Source organism: Anser cygnoides, unplaced genomic scaffold (genome assembly GCF_040182565.1).
Source record: "Anser cygnoides isolate HZ-2024a breed goose unplaced genomic scaffold, Taihu_goose_T2T_genome scaffold_52_1, whole genome shotgun sequence".
Lineage (NCBI taxonomy): Eukaryota > Metazoa > Chordata > Aves > Anseriformes > Anatidae > Anser > Anser cygnoides.
In genome coordinates this window covers 367912-380654 of record NW_027103075.1, presented here as the reverse complement: position 1 = coordinate 380654, position 12743 = coordinate 367912, and the positions used below count along the sequence as shown (strand labels likewise).

Sequence of the window (12743 nt, the reverse complement as noted above, 5' to 3'; positions counted from 1 at the left end):
GAACAAAATCCCCCAGCAGAGCCAAAACTGATGGTTTTCGGCTCAAACTTCCTCCTGCGGCGCTGCTGAGGTCATCGGCGGTGCCCAAGGGATGCTGAAATGGGCAAAAATGGGTAAAATGGCTCGTAAAAGTCTCCAGCATCCATACGGCCTCATACGGGTGTTCGAGGCAGAAATGGGTAAAAATGGCTATAAAGGACAAAAACGTTTCCATAATAGGGGGGGAAATGGCCTTAAAAGGAAAAGCATCCCCGTATTTGCTGCAAAACTGGCCATAAAGGGCAAAAATATCACAGTATCTAGGGGAAATATGGCCAGAAAAAGGGAAATGTGCATATATTTGAGGCAAAAACAGCAAAAAGAGGTAAATCATCCCCATATTTGCTGGAGAAACGCCCACGATGGGAAAAGAAACATCCGTATCTGGAGGAAAGCTTGCCCAAAATGTGAAGAAACGTCAATATTTGGGGTAAAAATGGCTATAAAGAGTGAAATGCCCCCGTATTTAGGGCTAAATTGTCCATAAAAAGGAATGGTCGTATTTGGGGTAAAGAAGGTGGAAAGGGCAAAAGTTTCCCCAACAGTGCTGCAAAACCAGCCGTAAAAGGCAAAAGTGTCCCCATATTTAGAGCCAAACTGGCCAGAAAACGTAAAATCTCGCAATATTTGGGGGAAAATGGGCCGGAAGAGGAAGAACATCAGAAGACTTGCTGGAAAACTTGCCAAAAAAGGTGAAAGCGACCTCACTATGAGGTTAAAAACTGGACTTAAAGGGAAAAATATCCCCATATGTAGAGAAAGAGTGTCCATAAAGGATACGGGAGTCTTCATATTTGGGGTAAAAATGGCCATAAATGGCAAAACACCCTCAGATTTGCTCAAGTAGAGAAAAATGACGGTTTTTGTCATGGGATGTAGCACCGTGTAATAAGCACCGTAACCACTACTAGCACCCACGGTGACACAGCAGGGACCAAAATCCCCCGGCAGAGCGGCTGCAGGCAGAGCATCTCGCGCCCCAAAATATCCTGTTTTTGCGGCAAAAAAGACAGCCCCACATTCTGGAAAAAGAAAGGCCATGAAGTGCAAAATTGTTCCCATATTTGGGTCAAAAATGGTCATAAAGGGGGATAGCAGCCCCAAACGTCGTTAAAACGGGTGATAACGAGCAAAAATATCCCCGTAAACAGGCAAGAAGTGACCACAGGGAGCAAAAGATCCCCAGATTTGGGGCAAAATGACAGTAAAAGGGAAAAAATCCTCTGTTGGGTGCTGAAAAGAGCATGGAGGCCCTTATTTAGTTAATTATTTAAATGTGAAAAGTCCGTATTTAGGGCAGCACTGGCCACTGAATGTGAAGAAATGCCAATTTGGGGGAAAAATGGTCATAAGAGGTGAAAAAAAAAACATATATAGTGCTACAAGGTCCATTAAAGGTCCATATTTGGGAAAAAGTTGGCCATAAAGTATAAAAACACTCCTATATTTGGGGCAAAACTGGCCATAAAAGGGCAAAAGGCCACAAATGGTGAAGAAGCGCCAATATTTGAGGCAAAAATAACCATAATGGGCAGGGCAACCTAAATATTTGAAGATTCAGTGGCCAAATAAAGGAAATGGTCACAACGGAGCAAAAAGAGTGGGAAAATGGTAAAATATCCCCATATTCGGGGCACAACTGGCCATGAAGGGCAAACCACCCAATTTTTGGCACGTAAGAGGCGAAACGACCCCAAAGTTTTGAGGTGGTCCCGGGGGGACTTGGGGCTCCGGGGACACCACTGGGTTGGTGGCAGATGTCCCAAAACCCGTGTTTCCTGCCCCAAAATGGCATTTGTCCCCCGGGAAAGGCCCCCCCCCAAGTGCGGCAGCGGTGGGGAGCGGAGCCGGGACCGGAATATGGTTTTTGTCATGGGATGAAGCACTGTGATAACCATAAGCCACGCACATAGCAAACACCCTAGTAACACAAGCACCCACAGTGACACAAAGCGGACCAAAATCCCCCGGCGATGTGGGGCCGCACGCCCGAGCGGCTGCAGGCTGAGCACCTCCCCCTCGTGCCCAAAATACCCCATATTTGCAGCAAAAGTGACCATAAAGGACAAAATATCCCCACATTTGCGGCAAAAAAAAAAAAAAGAGATTTTTTTTTTCAACGTGTTTTCTGCAAAATGGGCCCCATTGGATAAAAGTGTCTCTACTTTTGGGACAAAACTGGTTATAAAGGGCAAATGTATCCCAATATTTTGAGAAAAATTGTCATTATAGGAAAAACAACCATAAATGCATAGCAGAAAGAACAAAAATTCACAAAATGATCCTATTAGGTGCTGGAATGAAACAAAAAAGGGCAAATTATCCCCATGTTGTAGGCAAATCTTGCCACAAAAGCCTAAGAAATGTCCACTTTTGGTGCAAAAATTGGCCATACAGGGCAAAACACCTCAACCACTGGCATAGAAATGAGAGAAGAAGGGGAAATTCCACATATTTGGAGTAAATCTAGCCATAAAACATAAAATATCCCCATCCTTCTTGGCCAACACTGGCTTTAAAGGGCAAAAAATCTCCATATTTCTTGCAAAAATGTCATTAAAAGGCAAAACATCCCCAAATTTGAAGCAAATATTACAATAAAAAACAAAGGCACCTCCACACTTGAGGAATAACTTGAAAGAAAGGCCAAAGTATTTCCTCATATTTGGGGAAAAATGGTAGTAAGAGGACCAATATTCCTGAATTTCCAGAAAAAAATGACCACAAATGGTAAAGTGCCAATATTTAAGGCAAAAATGGCTATAAGGAGCACGGGCACCCCAATATGCAGTATAAAAGTGACCATAAAGTGAAAATCATCCACAAATCTGAGTCAGAATTAAGCATAAAGGCAACAAACAGTCCATGGAAGTTGCCAAAATTGGTCATACAGGGTAAAAAATTGGCCATTTGGAGCAAAAGTAGCCAAAAAGGCAACGAAAATCCTATCTGTGTTGGAAAAATGGCCATGGAGGGCAAAACATCTCAACTCTTGGCAAAGAAGTGGCTGGAAGAGGCAAATTTACCCATATTTGGGTAAAAATAGCCATAAAATATGAAATCTCTCCGGACATGTTGACTAAATGACCATCAAGGGCAACATTTTCCTGTATTTTGGGCCAAAATAACCAAAAATGCTCATGTTTGGGGCCAAACTGGTCATAAAGGGTGAAATGTTCCCAGATTTGGAGCCACCATGCCCATCAAGGACATGGAAATCTTCATGTTTGGGACAAAACTGGCCATAAATGGGAAAAATCCTGAGATTTTGAGCCACCGTGGCCATAAAGGGAGTGGAAATCCTTGCGTTTGGGACAAAATTGGCCGTAAAGGTCAAAAAATCCCCAGTTTTGCTCAAGTAGAGCCGAGCATCGTTTTTGTCATGGGATGTAACACCGTGTAATAACCACAACAAGCACCAGTACTCACGGTGACACAGAGAGGATCAAAATCCCCCGAAACGTCCCCCAGTGCCACGAAGCTCCACGCCCGAGCGGTCGCAAGCTGAGTTCCTTCCTCCCAAATGGCCCCAAACGGCCCCAAAAAAAGGACAAAAACATCCCTGATTTGGGGGAAGAGTGGCGAGAAAGGGCAAAATATCACGACGTTTGGGGCAACAGTGATCTTAAACAACATAAAATCTCAGTATTTAGGGAAAAAATAGACATTAAAGGCCAAACATTCACGAATTTGGGGCAAAACAGGAAAAAAAAAGTCAAGAGATGCCTATGTGAGGTGTCAATATGTCAATAAAAGGACATTTTGACCCCACTTGGGATAAAATTCACCACAAAAGGCAAAGAAATATCCTTAGTTGAAGCAGAAATGGTCATAAAGGGCAAAACATCCGATTCTTGCCACGGAGATAAAATATCCCCACATTCAGTGGAAAAAAATGGCCACGAAGGGCAAACATCCACATATTTGGTGGCAAATTGACAATAAAAGGCAAAATCATCCCCGTATTTTTTGCAAATATGAACATGAAAGACAAAGACGATTCCATATTTGGCTAAAATGTGCAATAAAGGTCCAAAAGATCCTGGTGTCTGGGGCAAAACTGGCCTTAAGAGGCAACACGGCCCCAAATCTTGGGGAAAATAGGCCAAGAAGTGCAAAAGCATCCAATATTTAAAGGGGTCAAAAGCTGGCCATAAAAGGGCAAAAAGGGCCCCAAAACTGGCCAGATTTGCTCGTTGGCCACCAAGAATCATTTTTGTTACGGGATGAAGCACTGTGTGTATCAGCACCACCCCAAGTACCACTACCCACGGTGACACAAAAGGGACCAAAATCCCCCCATGTGACCCCAAAGCTGCGGGGCTGCACGCCCGAGCGGCTGCAAGATCAGTTCCTTCCTCTGAAATGGTCCCAAATGGCCCCAAAAAGGAAAAAATGTACCATATTTGGAGCTAAAACGCCCACAAAGGGCAAAACGTCCACAGATTTTCTGCAGAGCTTGATTTTAAAGGTAGAGAAAATTCCTAGATTTTCCGCAAAAGGGGCGGTAGTGGGCAAAAGTCTCCCAGTGTTTTGAGATTTGAGAAATATTGGTAAATATTCGAGGAAAAAAAAAAAAAAGTTATTACAGGAAAAGCATTCACAAATTCATGGCAAAAAAAAAAAAAAGAAAAATCACAAAATGTTCCTATTAGGTGTTGGGATGGAAAAAAAAATAAAAAGGAAATTATCCCCATGTTTTGGGCAAACCTAGCCACAAAAGTCCTAAGAAATGTCTGAATTGGGTGCAAAATTGGCCATATAGGGCAAAATATCACAACATTTGGCATGAAATTTGGTAGAAAAAGGGAAATTTTCATCTTCTTGGGGTAAATCTATCCGTAAGACAAAAAACATCCCAATTTTCTTTGAGCAAATGACCCAAAAGGGGAAAAACACCCCCGTAATTCGGGGTTCAAATGCCTGTAATGGGCAGAGAAGCACTCATCTTTGGGGCAAAAATGGACATAATGGGTAAAACGTGCCAGGATTGGCTCAAAGAGCCCTAAACACCGTTTTTGTCATGGGATGTAGCACCGTGTCATTAGCGTAACCACCAGCACCACGGTGACACAGAGGGGACCAAAATCCCCCGGCGCCCGCCAAAGAGGCCACACACCCGAGCCACTGCGAGCTGAGCTCCTCCTTTTTCTGCCTAAAATAGCCAAAATATCCCATATTTTCAGCAAAAACATGCCATAAATACTGCATCTCCGGACACGTTGACCAAAAGACCACCAAGGGCAAAATATCCCTGAATCTGGGTCCAAAACAGTCATAAATGGCAGAAAAATGCTCATGGTTGGGGCCAAACTGGTCCTAAAGGTGAAAAATCCCCAAATTTGGAACCATCATGCCCGTCAAGGACATGTAAATTCTTATATTTTGGGCAAAATTGGCCATAAGGGGCAAAATATCCCCAAATTTGGAGCCACCATGCCCATCGGAGACATGGAAATTTTTATATTTTTTGGAAAACTGGTCATAAAGGGTGAAACGTCCCAAGATTTGGAACCACGAGAGCCGTAAAGGACATGGAAATTCTTGTATTTTGGGCAAAATTGGCCATAAAGGGTGAAATGTCCCCAGGTTTGGAGCCACCATGGCCATAAAGGACACAAAAATCCTTGTATTTGGGCAAAACTGGCCATAAAGGGTGAAATGTCTCCAGATTTGGGGCCACTGTGACCATCAAAGACACGAAAATTCTTCTATTTTGGCCATAAAGAGTGAAATGTCCCAAGATTTGGGACATTTTATGGTCCACGAGGGCCATAAAGGACTTGTAAATTCTTATATTTTGGGCAAAACTGGCCACAGAGGTCAAAAAATCCTCAGATTTTCTCAAGTAGAGCAGAATATCAATTTTTGTCATGGGTTGTAGCACCGTGTAACCCAACCAGCAGCACCACCCACGGTGACACAGGGGGGACCAAAATCCCCCAAAGCGTCCCCCGACGCCGCGAAGCTCCACGCCCGAGCGGCCTCAAGCTGATTTCCTTCCTCCCAAAGGGCCCCAAATGGGGAAAAAAAAAAACAACAGGTTTCCTCTAAAAATGTCATCTCAACATTTGTTGCTCGTATGACAACAAAATGCGAAGAGTTCTCCAAATTGGAGCAAAAGTTTGCATTAAAATTCAAAAACATCATCATTTGGGGGTGAAGATGATCATAAAGGGTAAAGCATCCCCATAAAGGGCCGAGCGTGGCTGTATTCGGGTCTAAAACGGCCACAAAAGGTAAAAATCCCTGTATTATTGGCAAAACTGGCCATGAAAGGTGAAGGCATGCTAATCTGGGAGAAAACTCAGTCTACATGGCAAAACATCATGATATTGGGGGTAAAATGGGCAATAGGAGACAAAACAACCCCAAATTTGCTGCAAACCTGGCCAAAAGAGGCAATACATTCCCACATTTGGGGGAAAATGGCCATAAAAGTGAATAAATGGCCAAATCTGGGACCAAAAAACTGCACTAGGAGTAAAATATTGTAAATTTTAGGGTGAAGCTGGCAATAAAAGGCAAGGAATTCCCGTATTTGTTGCAAACATGACCACAAAAACCAAACACATCTCCATACCTGGGGAAGAACTTGCAAGAAAGGTCAAAAGCATCCTTGTGTTTGGGGTAAAAATGGTCATAATATCCATATTTCTGGTTAAAATATCCATAAATGGACTAACAAGACCATATTGGGGTCCACCATGTTCTTAAAAGACAAACAAATGATAATTCTGGGGGGCAAACTGGCCATAAAGGGCAAAAGATCCTTCTGTCTGCTGAGAATAGGGCAATAGAGAGATAAAACTCACTATATTTGGGGTAAAAATGGCAATAAATGGGAAAATACTTCAATTTTTGAAGCCTGAATGCCCACAAAAGGCAGAGAAATGCCTGTATTTGGGATCTAAGTGGCCAAAAGGGCAAAAACATTCCCATTTTGGGGGCAGAAATGTCTCTAAATCACAAAACATCTCCATCCTTGGGGCAAAACTACCCAAAAGAGGCAAAATGTGTCGATATTTGGGTAGGTATCAAGACTGGAGGCTTGGTGTAGAAAATCTGGTCCTGGTTCAGGAATTTGGGGCATGGTTCAGGAAATTTGAGCATATTGAGAGAAATTTGAACTCAGAACAAGACTGTGGGCTCGGTTAAGAAATTTTGGGCACGGTTCATCAAATTTGGGCACATTGAGAGAAATTTGGACTCAGAACAAGACTGCGGGTTTGGTTCAGGAAATTTGGGCACGGTTCAGTAAATTTGAGCATATTGAAAGAAATTTAAACTCAGACCAAAACTGCGGGTTTGGTTCAGTAAATTTAGGCCTGGTTCAGTAAATTTGAGCATATTGAGAGAAATTTGATGAGCTTTGGCTCCGTGCAGGAAATTTGGGTTGGGTGCAGGAAATTTAGACATGGTTCAGCAAATTTGAGCATGTTGAGAGAAATTTAGACGTAGAACAAGACTGTGGGCACGGTTCAGTAAATTTGGGCACGGTTCAGTAAATTTGAGCATACTGAGAGAAATTTAAACTCAGACCAAAACTGTGGGTTTCGTTCAGGAAATTTGGTTATGGTTCAGCAAATTTGGGCATACTGAGAGAAATTTGAACTCAGACCAAAACTGTGGGCTCAATTCAGAAAGTTTGGGCACGGTTCAGTAAATTTGGGCCTGGTTCAGTAAATTTGAGCATATTGAGAGAAATTTGAAGACTGTTGGCTCAGTGCAGGAAATTTGGGTTAGGTGCAGGAAATTTAGACATGGTTCAGCAAATTTGAGCATATTGAGAGAAATTTAGACGTAGAAGAAGATTGTGGGCACGGTTCAGTAAATTTGGGCAGGGTTCAGTAAATTTGAGCATACTGAGAGAAATTTAAACTCAGACCAAAACTGCGGGTTCAGTTCAGGAAGTTTGGGCATGGTTCAGTAAATTTGAGAATACTGAGAGAAATTTAAACTCAGACCAAAACTGCGGGTTTCGTTCAGGAAATTTGGGCCTGGTTCAGTAAATTTGAGCATATTGAGAGAAATTTGAACTCAGACCAAAACTGTGGGCTCAGTTAAGAAAGTTTGGGCCTGGTTCAGTAAATTTGGGCCTGGTTCAGTAAATTTGGGCATGGTTCAGTAAATTTGAGAATACTGAGAGAAATTTGAACTCAGACCAAAACTGTGGGCTCAGTTCAGAAAGTTTGGGCCTGGTTCAGTAAATTTGAGCATATTGAGAGAAATTTGAACTCAGACCAAAACTTTGGGCTCAGTTCAGAAAGTTTGGGCCTGGTTCAGTAAATTTGGGCCTGGTTCAGTAAATTTGGGCACGGTTCAGTAAATTTGAAAATACTGAGAGAAATTTGAACTCAGACCAAAACTGTGGGCTCAGTTCAGAAAGTTTGGGCATGGTTCAGTAAATTTGGGCCTGGTTCAGTAAATTTGAGCATATTGAGAGAAATTTGAAGACCGTTGGCTCAGTGCAGGAAATTTGGGTTAGGTGCAGGAAATTTAGACATGGTTCAGCAAATCTGAGCATGTTGAGAGAAATTTAGACTTAGAACAAGACTGTGGGCAAGGTTCAGTAAATTTGGGCACGGTTCAGTAAATTTGAGCATACTGAGAGAAATTTAAACTCAGACCAAAACTGCGGGTTCAGTTCAGGAAGTTTGGGCATGGTTCAGTAAATTTGAGAATACTGAGAGAAATTTAAACTCAGACCAAGACTGCGGATTTCGTTCAGGAAATTTGGGCCTGGTTCAGTAAATTTGAGCATATTGAGAGAAATTTGAACTCAGACCAAAACTGTGGGCTCAGTTAAGAAAGTTTGGGCCTGGTTCAGTAAATTTGGGCCTGGTTCAGTAAATTTGGGCACGGTTCAGTAAATTTGAGAATACTGAGAGAAATTTAAACTCAGACCAAAACTGTGGGCTCAGTTCAGAAAGTTTGGGCACGGTTCAGTAAATTTGAGCATACTGAGAGAAATTTAAACTCAGACCAAGACTGCGGGTTTCGTTCAGGAAATTTGGGCACGGTTCAGTAAATTTGAGCATATTGAGAGAAATTTGAACTCAGACCAAAACTGTGGGCTCAGTTCAGAAAGTTTGGGCCTGGTTCAGTAAATTTGAGCATATTGAGAGAAATTTGAACTCAGACCAAAACTTTGGGCTCAGTTCAGAAAGTTTGGGCACGGTTCAGTAAATTTGGGCCTGGTTCAGTAAATTTGGGCACGGTTCAGTAAATTTGAAAATACTGAGAGAAATTTGAACTCAGACCAAAACTGTGGGCTCAGTTAAGAAAGTTTGGGCACGGTTCAGTAAATTTGGGCCTGGTTCAGTAAACTTGAGCATATTGAGAGAAATTTGAAGACTGTTGGCTCAGTGCAGGAAATTTGGGTTAGGTGCAGGAAATTTAGACATGGTTCAGCAAATCTGAGCATGTTGAGAGAAATTTAGACTTAGAACAAGACTGTGGGCAAATTTCAGTAAATCTGGGCATGGTTCAGCAAATTAGAGCATACTGAAAGAAATTTAAACTCAGACCAAAACTTGGGGTTCATTTCAGGAAGTTTGGGCACGGTTCAGTAAATTTGGGCACGGTTCAGTAAATCTGAGTGTGTTGCAAAAAAATGTAAACTCAGACCAAACCTTGGGGTTCATTTCAGGAAGTTTGGCTATGGTTCAGTAAATTTGAGCATATTGAGAGAAATTTGAACTCAGACCAAAATTGCGGGTTTGGTTCCGGAAATTTGGTCTCGGTTCATCAAATGTGGGCAAACTGTGAGAAATTTGGACTCAGAGCAGGACTGTGGGCATGGTTCAGTAATTTTGGGCGCTGTTGAGGAAACTTGGGCACGGTTCAGTAAATTTTGGGTGGTATTGAGGAAACTCGGACATGGTTCAGTAAATTTTGGGTGGTATTGAGGAAACTTGGACATGGTTCAGTAAATTTTGGGTGGTATTGAGGAAACTTGGGCACGGTTCAGTAAATTTGGGTGCTGTTGAGGAAATTTGGGCACGGTGCAGTAAATTCGGGTGCTGTTGAGGAAACTTGGGCATGGTTCAGTAAATTCGGGTTCTGTTGAGGAAACTTGGGCACGGTTCAGTAAATCTGAACACATAGCGAAAAATTCAACCTCAAACCAAGACCGTGGAGGAAATTTGGGCACGGTTCATGAGGCTCGGGCACGGTGCAAGGTTCTGGGCGCGCTTGGAACTCCAGATGGGCAGATATCGCCGCGGTGGGTTTTGTGACAGCTGCGCACGGGCTCTGAGCCACCGTGAGCAGTGCTTTTCGCGCAGTAGTAGGTGGCGGTGTCTTCGGCCTTGAGGCTGTTCATCTGCAGGGTGAGCGTGCTCTGCCCGTTGTTCCTGGAGATGGTGAAGCGTCCCTTCACCGCCGACGCGTAGTTTGTGCTACTACCACCGCTGTTAATACCCGCGACGTATTCGAGCGCCTTCCCGGGTGCCTGTCGCACCCAGTTCATGCTGAAGCTGCTGAAGGTGTATCCGGAGCCCTTGCAGACCAGGGTCAGGGACCCCTCGGGCTTCACGAGGCCCCCTCCGGACTCGTCCAACGTCGCGGCCGCCCGCAGCCCTGGGGAGGAAGGACAGAGAGCGGTGGGCTCAGCCGCACGGCACGGGCCCCCGCACGGCCGTGGGGAGCCGGGGCCGCCGGCAGCCTCCGCGGGACCGGGCCCTACCTGGGACGGCGGCCAGGAGGAGGAGGAGGGCGAAGGCGTGAGGACTCATGGTGGGCAGGGGAAGGGGGCGCCGGGTGCTGTGGGGCGCTGGGGACGGGCGTATTTGAAGGCGCCCGGAGGGGGTATTTGCATGGGGAGCGGGCTCCAAGGCGGGGGGGTCGGTTTCGTGGGGAGGGGCCGGGACCGGGTTTCGCGCCACGCTCGTTAGCGGCGTGCATCGAGATGTTTAATTACCATCCTTGATTGGCACCTGACAGTTGAGCGCGTTGATTCGTTTCATTGCGCTCTCTGCCATGCGTTAATTGGGCGCGCTGAGTTGTTTAATTGCCGGCCTTGGCATGGACTCATCGTGTTCCATTGTTATTTCATTGCATTCCCTACCATGTTCTAATTAATTGGATGCATTTAATTCTTTAATTGCAATCTTTGACATGAATTTATCATGTTTCCTCGTTGAATTATTTAATTTTAATCTCCATTATGACTCTAATTGAGCACACTTAATTATTTCGTTGCAATGTTCAACATAAACTCATCGTGTTCCCTTGTTGACTTCTTTCATTGCATTCCCTACCATGTTCTAATTAATTGTGTGTGCTTAATTATTTAATTGCATTCTTTGACAGGAACTTATCATGTTTCCCCATTGAGTTATTTTATTACATTAACTACAATGGACTCATTAATTGGGACCATTGACTTATTGCATTGTAATCTTTGATGAACTCTCATTGTTTTTTCTTCGTTGACTTATTTAATTGTAATTTCAACTATACAATCACTAATTGAGTGCACAGAATTATTTAATTGCAATCTTTGACATGAACTCATCGCCTTTCCTCGTTATTTTGTTGTAATCTTCACCGTGCTCTCGTTAATTGGGTGCACCTAATTATTTCCTTGCCATGTTTGACATGAACTCATCATTTTTGTGCATGGGGTTATCCCACACCAATCCCCACCATCTTCTCATTACTTTTGTGCACTGGATTAATTAATTAATTGCAATCATTTCCGCATGCTCATTGCTTGTGTGCATTATTTCGTTGCATCCACTGCCTGATGAGTTGATTAATTACAGCCTCATCAGCGCCCTCATCCTGTGCACACGTCAAATTGCAGAGTCTCAGACCGGGTTTTTTAATTTCGGTCTCTGCACAGAGCTAATTGCAGGTGTGCAGGGAGATTTTTAATTGCAATCAGGAGCTCATCACCTACGTGGAATGAATTATTTAATTGCAACCTCTTCCACGCAATCATCACTTACAGACCTTTAATTATTTAATTGCAATCTCTGTAGCCTGCTCATCAATTATGGAGAATCAATTATTTAATTATAATTTCCCCCATGCACTAATGGATAATGAATTATTTAATTGCAATCTCCTTTATGTAATCAACACTTATTGGGAACAAATTACTTAATTACTTTTTTTTTTTTCCCCCCCACGTAATCATTACTCAAGGACTTGGAATTGTCTAATTGCAAACTCTGGGGTCTGCTCATAACTTAATTATTTAACAATTTATTTATTTATTTATTTATTTATGTTATTTATTTATTTAAGCATTCGAACATTTAACCATTTAATTATTTAATAAATATATCAATTATTTATTTATTTATTTATTGTTTGATTATTTAATTATTCGATTATTTAATTATTCATTTATTTAATTATTTGATTGCAGTTTTCACCATGTAATCATCACATATTGAGAATGAATTATTTAATTGTGATTTCTCCCATGCAATCATCACTTATGGACGTGGAATTATTTAATTGCAATTTCTCCCATCCAGTTATCACTTATGGAAACTTAATTATTTAATTGCAATCTCTGTGATATGCTCATTAATTATGGAGACTCAATTGTTTAATTCCAATCTCTCCCATGCAATTATCACTTATGGACACTGAATTAATTAATTGCAATTTCTCCCATGCAATTATCACTGATGGACATGTAATTAATTAATTGCAATCTTTCCCATGCAATTATCATTTATGGA

General features: G+C 42.6%; 1 gene segment (V, D, J or C); it reads right to left on the bottom strand.

Moving 5' to 3' along the window:
- Positions 1 to 10180: 10180 nt before the first annotated feature.
- Positions 10181 to 10829, bottom strand: LOC136789532 (immunoglobulin heavy variable 3-23-like). The segment is given in 2 exon segments: positions 10181 to 10623; positions 10730 to 10829. Coding segments are annotated over 2 exon segments (474 nt in total).
- Positions 10830 to 12743: the final 1914 nt, after the last annotated feature.